Source organism: Grampus griseus (assembly GCF_964374135.1).
Source record: "Grampus griseus genome assembly, chromosome: 7".
NCBI lineage: Eukaryota > Metazoa > Chordata > Mammalia > Artiodactyla > Delphinidae > Grampus > Grampus griseus.
The window spans coordinates 51,575,961-51,595,648 of NC_139001.1; the positions used below are offsets into that span (position 1 = coordinate 51,575,961).

General features: G+C 37.1%; 2 protein-coding genes across 4 annotated transcripts in view; one reads left to right on the forward strand and one right to left on the reverse strand.

Moving 5' to 3' along the window:
* Nucleotides 1–16,295, forward strand: part of CERKL (CERK like autophagy regulator) — a gene marked incomplete at both ends in the record, with an annotated part of 150,019 nt that extends 133,724 nt beyond the window's left edge. For all 3 annotated transcript variants that reach the window (XM_082658521.1, XM_082658522.1, XM_082658523.1), the window contains 8 exons: nucleotides 1,726–1,800; nucleotides 2,795–2,972; nucleotides 3,052–3,111; nucleotides 3,694–3,719; nucleotides 3,815–3,923; nucleotides 7,953–8,049; nucleotides 15,197–15,375; nucleotides 16,214–16,295. In XM_082658521.1, the coding sequence (XP_082514647.1) occupies nucleotides 1,726–1,800; nucleotides 2,795–2,972; nucleotides 3,052–3,111; nucleotides 3,694–3,719; nucleotides 3,815–3,923; nucleotides 7,953–8,049; nucleotides 15,197–15,375; nucleotides 16,214–16,295 (806 nt within the window). The remainder of the gene's footprint in view (nucleotides 1–1,725; nucleotides 1,801–2,794; nucleotides 2,973–3,051; nucleotides 3,112–3,693; nucleotides 3,720–3,814; nucleotides 3,924–7,952; nucleotides 8,050–15,196; nucleotides 15,376–16,213) is intronic.
* Nucleotides 16,296–18,393: 2,098 nt separating this feature from the next.
* The window catches only part of ITGA4 (integrin subunit alpha 4), an 82,785-nt gene continuing 81,490 nt past the window's right edge, over nucleotides 18,394–19,688 (reverse strand). The window contains exons 27-28 of the mRNA XM_082657925.1: nucleotides 19,465–19,584; nucleotides 18,394–18,986 (exon numbers count right to left, since the gene is read on the reverse strand). Of these exons, the coding sequence (XP_082514051.1) occupies nucleotides 18,888–18,986; nucleotides 19,465–19,584 (219 nt within the window). The 3' untranslated portion in view covers nucleotides 18,394–18,887. The remainder of the gene's footprint in view (nucleotides 18,987–19,464; nucleotides 19,585–19,688) is intronic.

Genomic DNA, 19,688 nt, shown 5'->3' on the forward strand with positions numbered 1-19,688 from the left:
AACCGGTTTCTGGATCACTTTTTCTCAGACCTTAGGGTGCATACAAATCACCTGGAGAACTTGCTAAGACATGGGCACGGGGGCCCCACTCCCAGCTACTCCCTTTCCATTGGTTGGAGGTGGAACCCAGAAATTTCCCGTTTTTTTTTTTTTTTTTTTTGCGGTACGCGGGCCTCTCACTGTTGTGGCCTCTCCCGCTGTGGAGCACAGGCTCCGGACGCGCAGGCTCAGCGGCCGTGGCTCACGGGCCCAGCCGCTCCGCGACATGTGGGATCTTCCCGGACCGGGGCACGAACCCATGTCCCCTGCATCGGCAGGCAGACTCTCAACCACTGCGCCACCAGGGAAGCCCCAGAAATTTCCCTTTTTAACAAGCTCGCAAGTAATGTTGATGCTGCTGATCCTCGAACCATATGTTCTGGAGGAGGGCCTCTCCATATGCATAACCTGAGGATCTTATAAAATGCAGACTATGCCTCCTTAGGTCTGGAGTGGGGCCTGAGAGTCAAGAGTGTAATAAACACGGAGGTGTGGCCATTGCTGCTGGGCTGTGGGACATATTCTGAGTAACAAGGGTCAGAACATAAACTACTGTTTGATGAATCAGTTAAAACCAGTTTACCAATTGGTTAAGGGGGACATTTCTTTGCATTGGTTTCACTAGAGGTCTGGAAATCATGAATGCTTAGATAGGTACCTCAGGATGACTATTGTTTTAATGACAGTCTTGCTTGATAATGGCTTCATTGACTCAGCTTCTCCAGATGAGCAGCCCAAGCATAATACATCTGTTCAAAGTGACACAAACCGAAGGGATTACATATGACCACACAGGAAAGGTCCTGATTAGCTAGCCTTTGCATTGATAGCGATTGTACACAGTACATCCATGCTTTCACAGTTCTTGGCTGTTACTGGACTTAAATCAAGAAAAATGTAGCTTCTTAATTTTAAATGCTTTTTACCTCCTGGGAATGGCAGTGGCTAGCTGGTATTTTCCCCTTCGAAACCAGGCCTTTACCCGAAGATCTCAGACACACACAAATGTTACAGGGGCCTGACTTGAGAAAGCTCTTTCTCTTTGTAGGCTGGTGGGAAAAATTCATGTGGATCTTAAATAATCTTAGTGATTATGGAAAACAGAAACCTATAATGTCTCAATACAGATTCTCAAACTATGGCAAATACCATGGGATGAAGAGTTTTCTTCATCTGGTGTACCATTTTTCAGATAATAGAAGGGATCTCCATTTGGTTGAGAGCTTTAAAATGTATTTAAAGCATATCTTTTGTACTTTATAGTGATTTTATACTTTTTTCTTAGTTATTATTTGGCTTTTTTGTGTTTATGCATTTGTCTGCTTTCCAGAGCCATCCTTCTGCTGTTGGTGCGCATTTTGGTAAAGAAGCCCGTTTATTAAAGTTGAATGGAGCAGATTTTGATATAACTAGCACTTTTGCAGGTAGAAAACAGACATTCATGATGGAAGATGCTGTGAGCAAGTAGATACTATAACTTGTTTCCTAATTTTTAAGTTATTTAAAGATTAAATAATAATTGAGTAGCCATTCAGTGTGCATCTATGATGTGAACAAAAACTTATACACTTCCACTTAATTTTTCATTTGAACATTACATAGTGACATCTCTATAAAGTAGGAGCAAATGGTTAATTTAAAATGTTTGCTATACTGATCATACATGTTTTAAATTTGATTTGGCAGGATCTACTAATGTATTGGCACATTCTCTTCATGGAATTTCTCATGTGGTAACTGCAACTTTGCACATTATAATGGGTAAGAATTCTTCCAAAGAAGTTTATGTTTTATAAGGAAGTTTCTATTTATATAAGGAAGTCTATTTTATATCCTTCAGGCTTGTCTAAGACAGATTCTTTATCTCTCAAAGCAGGGAAATGTCTGACTAAAAACCAAAAGTCAGTTAGGCAAAGCTTCACTATTTTGACTGCTGATTTTTTCAGAATACAGGTGCTCTAAAGAGTAGTAAGTGAAGTTTTACTATAATCTTGATAGAAAATAATAGAATAATGTTCACGATCACAATTTGATAACCAGGTCAAGAAAATCCATGCATACTGATGAAATATATCAGGTACTGTTGTTTGACTACCAAAACTCTAGGACTAGTTATTAAAAGAAAAAAAAAGCACAAGAAAAAAACTTTTAGCCAGTGTACTTCCACTAGACCTTTTATTATCTCAACTGATGTAAAGCATGTAAGCTCTAACAAATGCAAATCTGTTAAATCTGAGTTTACTCTGCACATGTACTTCAACTTCACTTCCTCAGCCATGCTTTGTTTAAAATAGCAGTAAGCTGCAACATTTACCACTTTGTGTCTCTTCCCTTGGTACCTGAAAACGTTATAAATGGGGCTTCCCTGGTGGCGCAGTGGTTGAGAGTCCGCCTGCCGATGCAGGGGACGCGGGTTCCTGCCCAGGTCCGGGAAGATCCCACATGCCGCGGAGCGGCTGGGCCCGTGAGCCATGGCCGCTGAGTCTGCGCGTCCGGAGCCTGTGCTCCGCAACAGGAGAGGCCACAACAGTGAGAGGCCCGCGTACCGCAAAAAAAAAAAAAAAAAAAAAAAAAGTTATAAATGGCAATTGCAGTAATTGTAGGTAGTGAGAGTGGAAGAGAAAATAGGATATTATGGTATAAAGTAGCCTGACATTTTCTTCTTCTCTGAGTAGATAACTATGCTCTCCTATGTTTGCCATTTTGACACCTGGCTCTACTTACTTGCTGACTAATACTCAATATAACATTCAAGGGCACATACAACCGGTCGATGTCTGCACCTTCAGCACCACTGGCAAGTTTCTTCGCTTTGGGTTCTCAGCTATGTTTGGCTTTGGTGGAAGAGCTTTGGCTCTGGCAGAAAAACATCGATGGATGTCCCCTAACCAACGTATGGATTTTGCTGTCATTAAGGCACTGGCAAAACTTAAGTAAGTCTTTTTTTCTTAACCCCCAAATTTCATATCCCAGAGTCAATGAGTGCTAATAACAAATTTCATTATATTTTAGGCCAGAGGAATGTGAAATATCATTTTTACCAGTTAACGACCCTCAGGATTTAGGAGAAAGGTAAGTGAACAGCTCAAAGTAATACAGGAGTCTGTATCTTTCTTTGAAGCATAAAACTGTTTAATATAAACAGTTTATTAGACTTCTGATCTTTGGTTGTTCTTCTATCGTATTAGTGAAGAATATAGAATCATGGGGTCCTACAGATTCTATTAGGCCACGTAGTTTGGCATCTGTCTTCAGAAACAACTATTCACTCCATCCATCCATCCATCTGTCCATTCAATATCTATTTATTAAAGTACCTGCTGTATGCCAGACACCTTGGATAAAATATGCCTACAAACAAACAAACAAACAAAATCCATAGTTTCTGCCCTCATGAGAATTTCTAATGTGGAACAAAAATATTACTCAAAGCCACACAAAGGAAGTGCTCTAGTCTTAAAAGAAATTTTGAAAATCATTGTTACTGATGAATCAATGAATCAACAACTAATGCAGTGACAGAATTGTTCACATATTTTTACTTACTGCTGAATCATATATATAATGTTGGGTTCTCTAATCATCTCATGTTTAATAGATGCTATTTTTTCGTGTGTGATGTGATGTTTCTTTGTCTTGTTTTCTTACTTTTAGGAGGGCACAGGGATCTCTGAAATCTGGTGAGTATGAAGTTACCTCCTTGAGAACTGAGCAGGGCTCTATTGACATTTTGATCTGGTGGGGGAAAGTAACCAATCCCTTCCATTACCTTTAGACTGTAATGATCAGTGGCAAATGATCCAGGGTCAGTTCTTGAATGTCAGCATTATGGCAATTCCATGCCTGTGTTCAGTGGCACCTAGAGGCTTGGCACCTAATACCAGGTTAGTAAGCGTTTTTATTGAATCATTGATACTTTTCATTCATTCATTTATTTATTTTTGGCTGAGTTGGGTCTTTGTTGCTGCGTGCGGGCTTTGTCTAGTTGCGGTGAGCGGGGGCTACTCTTTGTTGGGGTGGGCGGGCTTCTCATTGTGGTGGCTTCTCTTGTACGCAGGCTTCAGCAGTTGTGGCTCGTGGGCTCTAGAGTGCAGTCTCAGTAGTTGGGGTGCACGGGCTTAGTTGCTCTGCAGCAGCATGTGGGATCTTCCCGGGCCAGGGCTCGAACCTGTGTCCCCTGCATCGATAGGCGGATTCTTAACCACTGTGCCACCAGGGAAGCCCCATTGAAACTTTTCTATAAACCACATTTATCTTTCAGAATACCCTGCTAACTCTTGGCTAACTAGAATATTATCAAGAGGTCATTTCTGAGTTGATTTTAAGGGATTTGTCTTCAGAGTAGGCTGAGAGTAACTGTTATGCTGGAAAAATGATAATTTACTCTGATTTTTTAATATCACTGAGGCTAAAATAATATTCCTTGGGTTTTATTGACATGATCTTATTGTGTTATTTTATGTCTACTTTGCTTTATTTATTTATTTACCAGTCATTGAGAATATTATATTTAATTCTGGTATTCCTTATGCACCCCTCTGCCTTTCGATTTTAGTGCAGATGTATACAACCGTAGCAGGAATAGCATGTATGTGTGTATGATACTTTTAGTCAAAGGAAACATTTTAGTTATATTTAGTGTGAATTGTGGTACATCGGAATCTACTGCCCACATTTTCATGAGACATTTTATGTATCATTTTATCCACAAGCTATAGCTGTTCCATCTCTTGCACATCCTTTTCATGTAGTTGTCCATCATTGGTCTGAAAATATATTTCTCTTGCGTTTCTGTAGAGCATAGAAAAAAGGTGATGAATGTTGTGTAATGTCGTCACCGCTAGATTTTCCCCAGAAGTGGAATGAAAGACTTATGTATGTACTTTGGCAATTCATAACATCATTTTAATGATTAGTTTCAACTTCCCTGCAAAATATTTAATCTGAAGGATTAACAGTTGGTAAAGAGATTGATTTAAAATGTTTTCCTTGGCAATTGATAGGAAGGTAAGAAAGAGGGAAATATCCAAAGTTAGAGAAGAAGAGAAACTTTTTTTTTTTTTTTTTTTTTTGCGGTACGTGGCCTCTCACTGTTGTGACCTCTCCCGTTGCGGAGCACAGGCTCCGGACGCGCAGGCTCAGCGGCCATGGCTCACGGGCCCAGCTGCTCTGCAGCATGTGGGATCTTCCCGGACCGGGGCACGAACCTGTGTCCCCTGCATCGGCAGGCAGACTCTCAACCACTGCGCCACCAGGGAAGCCCGAGAAACTATTTTAAAAATCAGATGTCAGAGTCTCATTAATTATCTCTAGTGCTGGAGCTTGTGTGGTTTAGAAATTGAGGCTGATTGTTTCCTCCCCATACCCTCAGAAACCCTAGATAGCTGTGCATCTCCCTAGTGTAGTTTCCTCCATGAAAAGTGAAGATCTGGCTGGCTGACTAGAGCTACATTCTCCAGGACTCGACACAATGCTGCTCTAGCCCTACGCCATCTCTGACTCTCGTGTTTGCTCGAGGACCTTCGTGGGAAGTAGTCCTGCTCTCCTGGGAGCAGTAGATTCATGCCTCCTTCCAAGCTGCTCCAGTCATTTTCCAGCTGGCCTGGAATTCCACTGCTTACTCTCCAGGTTCCATCTGCATTGATGAATTTTTCAGAGGAGGATGATTAGTTAGAGATGTCTTCTGTGGATTGTAAGCAAACATGCCATTTTTTAAAAGGCCTTTACATCAGAGCCTCAGCTGACCAAGGTATTCAAAAATTTAGCTTCTGGATGATTCAGCGAAATTGCAAAGGAGTTTCAACTTCCACCTTTATTTATTTTTTCACAGGAAAGTATAATTTACTTCAAAATACCTCAGTGTGAGTTGCTGATAGGAACTAATTTTTTTATATTCGATTTTTTCTAAGATTATATGAATTAATGTATGGAAAATATTTAGAACAGTGCCAGGCACATAGCTTGTGTTTCAATTACTAGTAAGTATTGAAACGTAGACACGTGAAATGCTTTTCATGTTTACCAGTAAATTTACTAAGTAATTAAATAAAATCAAGAATGCACAAAACACTAATGTTTTGGTACTATTTTTTTTTTTACGTCTTTATTGGAGTATAATTGCTTTACAATGGTGTGTTAGTTTCTGCTTTATAACAAAGTGAATCAGTTATACATATACATATACATATATCCCCATATCTCTTCCCTCCTGCATCTCCCTCCCTCCCACCCTCCCGATCCCACCCCTCCAGGCGGTCACAAAGCACCGAGCTGATCTCCCTGTGCCATGCAGCTGCTTCCCACTAGCTATCTACCTTACGTTTGGTAGTGTATATATGTCCATGCCACTCTCTCACTTTGTCACAGCTTACCCTTCCCCCTCCCCATATCCTCAAGTCCATTCTCTAGTAGGTCTGCATCTTTATTCCTGTCTTACCCCTAGGCTCTTCATGACATTTTTTTTTCTTAGATTCCATATATATGTGTTAGCATACGGTATTTGTCTTTCTCTTTCTGACTTACTTCACTGTGTATGACAGACTCTAGGTCCATCCACCTCACTACAAATAATTCATTTTCATTTCTTTTTATGGCTGAGTAATATTCCATTGTATATATGTGCCACATCTTCTTTATCCATTCATCTGTCGATGGACACTTACGTTGCTTCCATGTCCTGGCTATTGTAAATAGAGCTGCAGTGAACATTTTGGTACATGACTCTTTTTGAATTATGGTTTTCTCAGGGTATATGCCCAGTAGTGGGATTGCTGGGTCATATGGTAGTTCTATTTATAGTTTTTAAAGGAACTTCCATACTGTTCTCCGTAGTGGCTGTACCAATTCACATTCCCACCAGCAGTGTAAGAGTGTTCCCTTTTCTCCACATGCTCTCCAGCATTTATTGTTTCTAGATTTTTTGATGTTTTGGTACTGTTTATTTCCAGTTGGGAAGAGGTGACATAATGCGTAAAAGGAATGGTGGACCCTGGATTAAGCGCTCTGGTTCCAGTGATTATTTTGTTTTTCTCTGTCTTTGAACCAATCACTTAAACTTCGGGGCTTCTTTTCCTTCTACGTAAACTGAGTGAATGACTGGGTAATCTCCAAGGTCCCTTACAGCTCTAACCTGAGCTTCCATAAGATTTAAAGAGCTCTTTTTTATGTCGTCATTGTTATTCTTGGAATAACTTTATATTTGCACTGAAACTGAGCCTAGAAGTCATTTGCACATATTTCTGCAAACTGCCTTCTAAAGCTAGATGCATCTGTGAGTGGCTTTTTGGCACTAAATCACACCTCTAAATTTGCAGCCTCTTATATTGAACTGAAGAGTTATGCAAGATTAAAATGTTCAGTCATTTAACTGAGCATGTGTGGTAGCATTTGTTCACTCCAGTTCATCCATCCAAGAGCCTCTGATTTATTTGGTTTCCTGTGTCACTTAGACCTGCCCATAAATAAATATTTAAATCACACTTTAGATCTTAAAAAGTGTTGAACTAGTTGTTAGACCATTTGTATTTATTAACTATCGTACAACACATCCTTAAAAAAATACATGGTTTCACACTTAGAATCCCTAAGTAAGTACATTGGATTTCAAATTATGTCTTGATATGTGAATAGGATGCATGATGATTCATTTTTTAAGAAGTGCTTGGTGTCAGTGCTTGGTGAGAAGGAAATCAGTCAGTTGTTTAATAAAACTAATTTGAAAGGCTGTTTCGTTTAAAAGACAGCACAGCAAGATATGATTTAATAATTTTAGGTAAATTTAATGTGATGGTGATTTATCTAGCTTGCCTATAACTTCTAGTAAACATTATTTGTTAGGAGGAATGATACAGAGTAGTTTCTGATGTACTCTCTTAATAAATATTTTAATGTTAAATACAAATATTTAATTTCAGATTAAATAATGGAAGCATGGCTCTTATAATTTCACGACACGCTTCTCGACCAGAATTTATAAAACACCTGAAAAGATATGCAAGTGTTAAAAACCAGGTACAGTAAACCATTTAGATTACCTGTGTGCAAGGCAATTAATCATGGGGAGAGAGATGCTGCCGGAGTTGACACCGAGTCCTGCCTTGTAAGAAAGCTTTATTTTCTTCTGAATGCATTAACCTTTTCTTTTTTTTCAATTTGTTCTTCAAATTCTGAAAAGTATCCACCAGTATTAATACGGATTGGCCTTTTTGAATTGTGGGTTGGTGGTTATACACATTTATGTGTGTGTGTGCAAAGAGAAAATAGAAAATGTAGTGTTACATTGAAATGTGAAGTAAATTAAGGATACAATGACATACTCAGCTGTTCTTCAGAATGAAGAGTAGTGAAATCTGAGATTTTTAGCCTTCTTGATTTTATGGCAGCAGACTCCCTCTAAAGTTATGACCTTTGGATTTTCCTGTTGTTTAAGATCAGCCTACTGACATTGATTGAAATAGATTTGCAGAAATATATTTTAAAATACACTACTTTTATATAGATGTTATTTATTTTATTCTAAACTTAGGATGTGTGGTGGTATTTGTAGAGATAGATAAAACTGTATTTCCGTTCTTAAGGGATTTGCTTTAAAGAGAAGCAATGACTGTTATAAGCCATATTCTTTGGGCAGACATTCTGAGCCGGTTATTAGGAAGCTGATCCAGAAATATGTGAATTTCTGAAATTATGAATCTTGAAGTACAGAGTATGCATGTAAAACCCTACAGTCTCATACCTTCTTCCAGGTATAAAATTGTGCCTGGATGTAGTTGGGGGAGAACAGATGGGGGAAGGAGAGTAAATCCAGCCGGTGACCAGCAGCTGTATCTTTCTTACATAGGTAGCCACTGCAAGGCTGTCATTTTTGCTTCTTTATAATTTTAAACTTTCTCAGGCAGGCTTCATGAAGTTTCAGTTCTCCTCTGCCTACTACATTATTTGATCAATGTTTATTGAGCAACCAGTTGAATGAAATGTTTAGGAAATTATGTCATAAAATTATATACAGGCCTATTTTCTTTAAATATAAATCTCTAAGGAGACAAAGTGGAAAAAAGCTGATATAAGGTAGGTTGTAAGACTAACTAATAACTTTATGTGTTTGGGAAAATAGTGATTTATTGATTTTTAAAGGAATGTATGCCTTTTCAGGTGTTGCTAATTTTGTTTGCAACTTTACTATTTTTCTTAATCCAAAGCAATACATGTTCATTGGTTTTTCTGTAAGTCAGAAAATAGAAACAAGATAACAATATATATAAAAAGCTCTCAAAATTCTATATTCCAAGAAATAATGAGTGCCATTATGTTGGTATAAATTTTTCCTATTCTTTTTCTATTAAATACATATGAGAACTTAAAGGAGTAATAACCCCAAGGTACTGACCCTGAGAAGCTGTATATTTATTTTAGGGAGGCACAATTGCACAGATTACTTACAGAAGTTCTCTTTTGGAATTGCCTAAGGGGCAAATGTCTTAGGTAATTTTTGTAGACATCCTTTTTTCATTACGAAAGTAGCTTTCTTCTGACTTTAAAAGTAATAGATGCTTACTATAAAAAATAAAGACAAAGACATAGTAGTGAATGTAATTCTGTATCTATAGGAAAGTAAATTTTTTCAAAAGAAGACCATGTTATGCAAGACATAACCATTTTTCTCAGGTACTCAACCAGTCATATCTTGCTTTTGATACAAAAAAACTATTGCGTGTGTGTGTGTGTGTGTGTGTGTGTGTGTGTGTTTCATTAGGCTTAACTGATTGGCTCAGCTCTTTCCAAAAATTCAAGTCCATGCTACTGCTCTGTAGTATTTTGCAAAGAAATTCTAAACTGTTTTGCATAATAGTATATAGTAAGAATAATTGGATTGATTCCCAAGGTGACTGCTTTCAAGCAATGTTAATCTGATACAGTTGTTAAAAAATCACAGACATACATATACACATATACATGTGTATGTGTAGTCTCTTTCCTTCATGGTGACATGTTCAAAAATATAAACTTATATAAATTATGTAATATTATAAAGACCAGACAAATATAAGATTATATAATCCACTCTCAATTAGTAGCAGTTCTGGTATCCAGGAAGGGAAATGCGGCACTTCAGCCTAAGGAGAGCAACAGTCTAGGTCTCTGAGCCATCTTTCCAGGTTGAACTGAATGTTCGCGTATCTGAACAATTGTAGAATGTACTGAAAACCATCATTTGTAGGTGACGCATCTTGCGTTTCCCATCTCTGTGTGAAATAGATAGAGGTAAAAATTACTCTTCAAGTCTTTTCAACTCCATCCTGTAGCTGGCCTTTGTTTCCTCTGTTCATATTGAAAACATTCCTACGTTTGCTTTGACCCTCATTTTTGTTTAGGGGGTTTAAAAACCCTTGTTATTCCCCAGGGATTTGTTTGTAACCTTCTTCTCATGATACCTTTTCCTGGGTGATCTCACTGCTTCCCATTGCTTGAACCACTATCTGAACTTTGCACACTACCAAGGGTTCTCTCTTCCTTTCTGATTTGCAGGACCACTGTGCCTTCCTGTGTGCTGAGAAGGTTATAAAACTCACAGGCATCTTGAGTCCAGCACGTCCACTACTTACCTTATCGCCCTCTTCCTTGATGGTGCTCCTTCTGTGTTTCCCTACAAAGGGCAATGGTACCACTTTCTACCCATCCTGGAGTTACTCTGGATCCCTCTCCCTCATTCCTCACAACCAGTCCACCAATTAATTCAAACCTTAATCCCTTCTTGCTTCCAATAGCCTCCTTCTGATCTTTCTTTTCTCTGGTCTTCCACACTGCATTCTAGAGGGATTTTTCTAAAATACATATCTGATTTATCTCCTGCCTAATTCTTCAATGTGTTTGTTATTGTCATCAGGATGACATCATATTTCCTCAGTGTGGAATACAAGGCCCCTTGTATTCTAGCCCTTGCCTGTGTCACAGCCTCGCTTCTTGCCATCCTCCACCAGATTTCTCGTGCTTTGGTCATTGAATTCGTTTTCTCGGGCTGCCATAACAAATACCACAGGCTGGGTAGGTTTGGTTTCTCCCAAGACCTGTCTCCTTGGCTTACAGATGGCTGCCTTCTGGCTGTGTCCTCACTTGATCTTTTCTCTATGCATGCACATTCCTGGGGTCTCTCTGTGTGTCCCAATTTCCTCCTTTTATAAGGACACCAGTCATATTGGATTGGGGCCTACCCTAAAAGACTCATTTAACTTAATCACCTTTTAAAGACCTAATCTCCAAATATGGTTACATTCTGAGGTACAGGGAGTTAGGACTTCAACATATAAATTGGGGAGAGGGGGGACACAATTCAGCCCATAACACCATATTGTGTCTATGTTTTAAAATCAAATATAGGCATTAACATACTCTGAAAAATAAATGCCAAAATACCAGTGTTGCCATCAGTATCACACTATGCTTGATCATGGCATATCTCTGTATTCTTGCAAACGTGGTTTCCTCTCTCCAGAGCTTCTCTTCACCTTCAGGCTAATTCTTCTGTGTTAAGACTCAGCTCAAGAGGGCAATTCACCCAATATCCTGAGCCTGTTTGCCTCTTCTCATTTCTCTGTACTTATACCATCATGGCACTTATATATATATCACAACTTTAATTATTAACTTCCCTTCCTCATGCCCCAAACACACCCTCACACGTGATATCACGCTCTTGGCTTCCCTAAGTCCCATCTAACAATGTCTGTGGCTTCCTAGGTAATAAATGTGCATGCATGGATGAATGGAGCTTCATTTTGTGAAGTGTGCACATGAAAACTGACGATGTAAGACAATAGACTTACTGGTGATGGCCATCAGTTCCTGACACTCCTTGGCTTTAGCTGCATGGCTCAAGTCTCTGACCCCTTCATCACATGACATTCTCCCTGAGTGTCTATCTTCACATGGCATTCTCCTCTCTTAACCAGGACATCAGTCATATTGGATTAGGGCCACCCAAATGACCTCATCTTGATTACATTTGCAAAGACCCTATTTCCAAATAAGGTGACAGTCACATGTACTAAGAGTTAGGACTTCTAGATATCTTTACGGGGGACACAATTTAACCCATAATGGGTTATGGGTTAAATGACTCATTTAAAACACATTATTTTGGGACTTCCCTGGTGGCGCAGTGGTTAAGACTCCGTGCTCCCAAAGCAGGGGGGCCGGGTTCGATCCCTGGTCAGGGAACTAGATCCCACATGCATGCTGCAACTGAGAATTCACATGCCACAGCTAAGGAGCCTGCCTGCCGCAACTAAGACCCGGCACAACCAAATGAATAAATAAAATTTTAAAAAATGTTTTAAAAAACAACTAAAACACATTATTTTTACAATGAATGAAAAATGTAGAACATTTTACAAGTGCAGTGTGAAGCGTGGCCCCAAACCTTACACCTGAAATGGGAAGTCTAATGCAGTGACTATTAGGCAGTTTTAGAGAGAGCCTTGCTTTTTCCAACAGAGAGTTGCTTGGGGCCTGCTAACCCTGTACTTCAAATAGAACAACTGTTGCCATCATGTAACCCAGTGTTATCCACCATGTAACCCATGCATTATTCACTATAAAGTGTAAGATCTGCTGGACATTGATGTTTCCACATTTGGCAAAATAAGGGTTTTGGGGAAAATAGTTTTCCGGCAACTTTTAAAATTCTGTGCTTCATCGAGGTTTACATGTGAAAGAAGGGAAAAAAACATGTAGATAATGTATTTGTGATAAACCTCATGCCATTTATCTGAAAACTGAAATAAATGAGTAGTTGTGCATTTCTACTAAAAAGTTACTTGGCTATCTTATTTCAGAGAATATATATTTTTTCACTATAGTTTCCTTAGGCAAGTAAGAAAAATTTAAATTTTTAAAAAATTTTTTACTGGAGTATAGTTGATTTACAATGTGTTAATTTCTGCTTACAGCAAAGTGATTCAGTTATACATATATATAATATTTTTCATATTTTTTTCCATTATGGTTTATTGCAGGATATTGAATATAGTTCCCTATGCTACACAGTAGGACCTTGTTGTTTATCCATCCTATATATAATAGGTGGCATCTGCTAATCCCAAACTCCCAATCCTTCCCTCCCCTGCCCGCACCTTGGGAACCACAAGTCTGTTCTCTGTGAGTCTGTTTCTGTTTTGTAGGTAAGTTGATTTGTGTTGTATTTTAGATTCCACATATAAGTGATAGCATATGGTATTTGTCTTTCTCTGTCTGGCTTACTTCACTTAGTATGATAATGTCTAGGTTCATCCATGTTGCTGCAAATGGCATTATTTCATTCTTTTTTATGGCTGAGTAATAGTCCATTGTATATATGTACCACATCTTCTTTATCTTTCATCTGTTGTTGGGCATTTAGGTTGTTTCCATGTCTTGGCTACTATAAATAGTGCTGTTTTGAACACTGGGTGCATGTATCTTTTCGAATTAAGGTTTTGTCTGGGTATATGCCCAGGAATGGGATTGCTGGAACATATGGCAACTCTATTTTTAGTTTTTTGAGGAACCTTCATACTGTTTTCCATAGTGGCTGCACCAATTTACATTCCCACCAACAGTGTAGGAGGGCTCCCTTTTCTCCACACCCTCTCCAGCATTTGTTATTTGTAGACTTTTTAATGAGGGCCATTCTGACCAGTGAGGGGTGGCACCTCATTGTAGTTTTGATTTGCATTTCTCTGATGATTAGGAATGATGAGCATCTTTTCATGTGCCGATGGGCCATCTGTATGTCTTCTCTGGAGAAGTGTCTATTTAGATATTCTGCCCACTTTTCGATTTTTTTGTTGTTGTTGTTATTAAATTGTATGAGCTCTTTGTATATTTTTGAAATTAAGCCCTTGTCAGTCATATCATTTGGAAATATTTTCTTCCATTCCTTAGGTTGTCTTTTAATTTTGATTATGGTTTCCTTTGCTGTGCAAAAGCTTATAAGTGTGATTAGGCCCCATTTGTTTAATTTTGATTTTATTTCTATTGCCTTGGGAGACTGATCTAAGAAAACATTGGTATGATTTATGTCAGAGAATGTTTTGCCTGTATTCTCTTCTAGGGGTTTTATGGTGTCATGTCTTATATGTAAGTCTTTAAGCCATTTTGAGTTCGTTTTTGTCTATGATGTGAGGGAATGTTCTAACTTCATTGATTTTCATGTGGCTGTCCAATTTTCCCAACACCACTTGCTGAAAAGACTGTCTTTTCCCCATTGTATATTCTTCCCTCCTTTGTCAAAGATTAAATTGTCCATAGGTGTGTGGGCTTATTTCTGGGCTCTCTATTCTGTTCCATTGATCTATGTGTCTGTTTTTGTGCCGGTACCACACTGTTTTGATTAGTAGTAGTATTTGTAGTAGCTTTGTAGTATTGTCTGAAGTCTGGGAGGGTTATGCCTCCTGCTTTGTTCTTTTTCCTCAGGATTGCTTTGGCAATTCTGGGTCTTTTATGGTTCCATATGAATTTTAGGATTATTCTATTTCTGTGAAGAATGTCATGGGTAGTTTGATAAGGATCACATTAAATCTGTAGGTTGCTTTGGGTAGCATGACCAAGAAAGACTGAAATATGAAGCTGACTTTGTACCATGCTAGAGTGGTCAGTAAGCAACCATAATTATCATGCCACTTGTGTCCATCTTTAAAGTGAGGATGAGACAGGCAAATACCTGTCAAAATCACATGGGATGGACTTTCTCTTTTTACCTTCATAAGTTTAGTTCTTCGTAATTAAATTCCAAATGTGAAACTTATTCTAGAGTTTGCTGTACATCAGTTAAACTAGTTGACAATAATCAAGTCAGTGGATTATATAAATTCTCTATAACAACAGACCAATATTAAAGATTTAGTTTTTATTGGAAATTATTGTATACAATTTCATAGACATATACTATTTGTCATAAAACAAGTTTGCCAGCTGCTAGATCTAAATGAGCTAGGAAAGCAGAAAAGGGGCTCCTTCTTCCAAAGAAATTGGAACTAATTAGGGTTTCAAAGCTATGAAAACATCAGCATGCACACTGATATTTACTTGCAAATGAGAGCACAGTGAACTTTCCTAGTTTGCATTACAGTTAGGGATAAAGCAAGTACCAAGATTATTTGCATTTATTTTTTGTTTTTTTTAGTTTAATTTTCCATTTGTTGAGACTTACACTGTTGAAGAAGTAAAAGTTCACCCAAGGAGTAACAGCAGTGGACACAATCCAGAGGAAGAAGACGTACCACATGAAACTGCTACAGGAAGCAGTTTCCCTTGGAATGTAGATGGTGATTTAATGGAAGTTGCATCAGAGGTCCATGTTAGGTAAGTCTAATTATTTCACCATCTTGTACTATCAGTTTTGTGTCTGATAGACATATAAATGGAAGTTGCTGCCTTATAACTATCAAAACAGGCAGTTGGGCTAATATTGTTTTAAATTCGTAAGTCAGGGAAGCATAAAAAGACACATGTACAATTTTAATAAATAAAGACGTGTAACTGTATTTATTCACTAATTGTTATGTAGAACCAAAGCATTTTCTTTGGTTATGAGTCTCTACGTTGGCATTCTGAATTACCATTCTTCACAAACTATACAGATAATGTACGTCTACAATTTCCATTTTGAATTTTAAAAAATGGATTAAGATCTCAAACCTTGTGATGCCATCTGAATAGCAGATGGTTACAATTTAATCCCCCAGTCGTTTAAAATTTCCTTTTACCCACAACAAATACTGTAACACTTTGTGTTCAGCAGTTTGCTTTTATCGTCTTTCCAAAGCATTACTTTACGTAAGAACAATTTTACATATTAACAAGAGCAATGGGTTACAAACAGGCTTGGGAACAGGCAAACTTATTGTTGATAAGCATTATGACTCCGTGGGTAGAAGAAGTGTGCAGGGCTCCCTGAGTAGCCTGCTAGGTGTGCGCTTTCTACATGCGTGGGTGACTGGGCTTTACAGGAATTACTGCTGCTGATTTATTAGGCCCTGCATTTTTTCCTAGATGGCAGCTCTGCCATGAATGTATGCTCGTTGGCTAGCATTAGATTTCTATTTGGTATTGTGCACCACATTCGATAGGGGTTATGTGTGAAAAATAACAGAATGATAGGTTGATGAAATAATCATACATATTCTTATATTCTTTACAGAGTACACCCAAGACTTATCAATCTTTATGGAAAAAGCATGGAAGAAACGAATGATTCCAAAGTAACATGTAGTTGTTTATAAGAGGAATGTGAAAATTAGAATTTTAATATGAAGGGATACTGTCATGTTTTAAACAGATATTTTAGTAAGGGAAAAACTATTTTTAAAAGAAATTAAAATTGCTATTTTTGATGTTACTAAAAATTAGCTTCTAGGCTTTAAGACGTGAAATATATACAAAACGATTTAAATTCTGGTTTTTGGAAAGTATTTATTGGAATGGAAAGTAAATCTTTCATATACTTGAAATTTAAACATGATATATCAATATTTAACCTAGATTAATTCCAAAATGAACTAATTTGGATTCCTGGATTTGAGTCCATCAATTCTGATGTTAAATTTCCTATAGCCTGATGCCAACAGACCACAGAGTTCATGTAAGAAAGACTGTCCTGATTTCTTGATGAGGTACGTAATCCAGCGGTATTAAATTACACAGCTAGGAAATGATACAACCAGAAATAGTACTATTTTTTCAAAAGCTCTCTAATACCTAGACTACTTGCCAAAAAGAAAAAAGATGGATTTTTAAAAAAGTTATAGTACCACTTTGGTGAATAGTCTCTGAAAGTTGAAAACTCAAAGTGGTAGGGTTTTGAAATCCATAATACACATAAACTATTCAAACTATCTAACTGGTTAGAATCCTACCTGAAATGGTGTCATTTCTAGTAGGAAGGAACAAAATTTAAATTTCCTCAGGGATCATCCTTGAGGAAGCAATTCTAAATTTGGATTTGATTTTCCACCAATGAGCCTAGACATTTTCTTGAAAGAACTACTTGTTTTTTAATCATAAAAAAAATAGTATCTTTTGTTCAAAGGGTTCTTTAAAATTGAATTAATTTCTATTGGTACACCCCCGAATGCAGGAGCTTTCGTGCTCATTGGGTCCCGCTGCTCAAATGCCTTCACAAGTTTCTGTGCATTTTTCATTCTCCAGCCACCAATTTGTGAACAGATAACTTACAGGAATTAAGTGGTCTGAGGAAGACAGCTGTTGGCAGGGACCTCTATGAAGTAATCCTCTTCCATAGTGGTAAAGACTGCCCTCTAACCTATCACTTCCCGTAACAGATTTCGAAAATTTGGCCACAACCTTCATGTCAAGACAGACGTAGGGACAAATCAGAGGAAATTATATTCTGGTGTTTATCAGCATTTAGTTCATATGCATGAAGAAATATTACAAAAAGTGATTGTATTTGCAAGTGAAGAGGTATTTTAGACGCAGAAAAACTACTTCATTATAAAAAGTCTAAGATAACACCAACAAAAAACTTAAAATACTTCAGTCATCACTAAAACATGGAAATTTTGATGTCACATTTTTACCTGATACAAGCTAAATCTATATTTTTCAATTTTACAGTTAAATTTGCTTCTCTATTTATTTCCCTGAAGAAGAGAACGCTCTTATAGTACTGGTGAAAACACATTTCATACTTACATTTGAGGAGAAAGGAGTAACATCCAAACAAGAATTTGTTTATTTGCTGAATTTGATAGTCAACATTTTAAACAGTATCTAATTTGTATGAAATACTGGTCCCCAATATGTTCTTTGCAGAGCTTTGATTTTTAAAAATTAGTGAGGTACAGTTTTCATAGTTTACATATATCAGCTAAAGTGCAACATTCGATCTGTTTGTTTTAGAATATAAATTAGAATTCTAAGTACTGTTGTTTTTATAAACAAAAAATTTGATTAAAGATGGATTTTTACAATTTACTCTTCAGTACCTTTCCCTTGATAAAATTGTGTTATAGAAGGACTTACTGGATTTATACCTATATAAACATATTTTCTCTTAAAAACTTATGTATATATATATGTACAGAAAGAAAAAAATCCATAGCTGTATCAACAATAATTAGCCAGAAATTATCCCATTAAGCTCAAACCAGTGTATAACTTCAGTCTGAAGTTTGCTCATCAGGCCATAGTATTCATAGACTGCTGAATAGATGGTTGTTGATCAAAGGTTATAGGAAATATATTACAAATCAATGTCTTTAAAGATAAAATATGCTTTAAAATGATAATGTTCCTCTTCTATTCATTAGAAAATTTGGGAACAGCCTTTCAAAAATTCTGCTAAATATTTCTAGAGAACATATTCCAAACAAGTCTCAAAGAGCTATTAGAAATGAGTCCTTACCTATTTGGTGGAATTAATTTTACCAAAGCCAGCACATATGGTAAATAGTATTTCTTTTAAAGGAATGATACCTCAAAGGCCAAGTTTTCTCCAGTCGAGTTGTTTACTTCAACATAATTTTAATTCAGATGCACTCATTTCAAGGTATTGTCCAGGGATTACTTATCTTGGATAAGCTGATGCTTTAGTGTTTTTCTATCCATTTAAGAGCTGAAAGATTATCTTTTTGGATATATTAAAATATTACTTTTGGAGTTATTTTCTCTTAGAATAATCACTGCTTGGATTTTTCATCTGCATTAAGACATAACATGTCACAAGGTCATGACTAAAAGAAGTACACAGAAGAAGTCTGAGGCAAAATTCACGGTTTCTTGTAAACAATGTCTAAATTTGTTTTAGTATGCTGTAACCTGAGTCTGTTATTCTCTCAATTTGAAAGAAGTCTTCAATCATCTTTACTGCTTTTACTGTTAATGTAACTCCAACTGTCTCTTCTGTTTTCTTGTTGTAGGATAGACTTGTACTGTCTTTTGAAGAAGCCAGCCTGAAAATAGCATTAGTCATGAACATTAGCTATTTGATATGAGTATAATAAGAGTCAATGTCAATTGTAGTCAGTAAAAATTAGTTTGGGAAATAATTAGTTTGGGAAATACTGGGTTAAAGAGCATTGTTTTGTTGTTACTGCAGGATTTCTCAGTGATGCACGCACTCTCCAAAATTGAAATTCAACATATAACGTGCAGTGTTTGCCCAATGCTTAGTTAGAAAGAACATCTTTCAAAACGTTTGTTATAGTTTGAACATTTGTTGAAGATAAGTTATCTTTTAAGAAGGCATATTTTTCTAGAAAGACTGTGGTACTAAAGTTAAGAGAAATATGCAATATCAATCAGTATAAGAATTAACATTAAAAATACTGAAATGCTGAAATCTAGTAACGTGGGAGTCACAAGTTGGCTTTGAGAAGATCAAGAATGGCATTTTGAGTGGTTTAACAATGGTAATTATTAAAGGCTTACCTTCCACATAACATATGAAATCAATAAAAGTAAAATAAGTCCAAGTAGCAAGCTACTTAAAATAATAGCTATAGTGAAATGGCGTTTGGGTCTTTGATGATGTAGTCCTTCGAGTAGCACCTACATAAATTAACCAAAATAAAGAAACACCACTTTAAAACCTTGCCTCTATTTCGTTTGAAGCCCCTCCACGATCCCCAATAGTATTCAGAATAACCCATCCC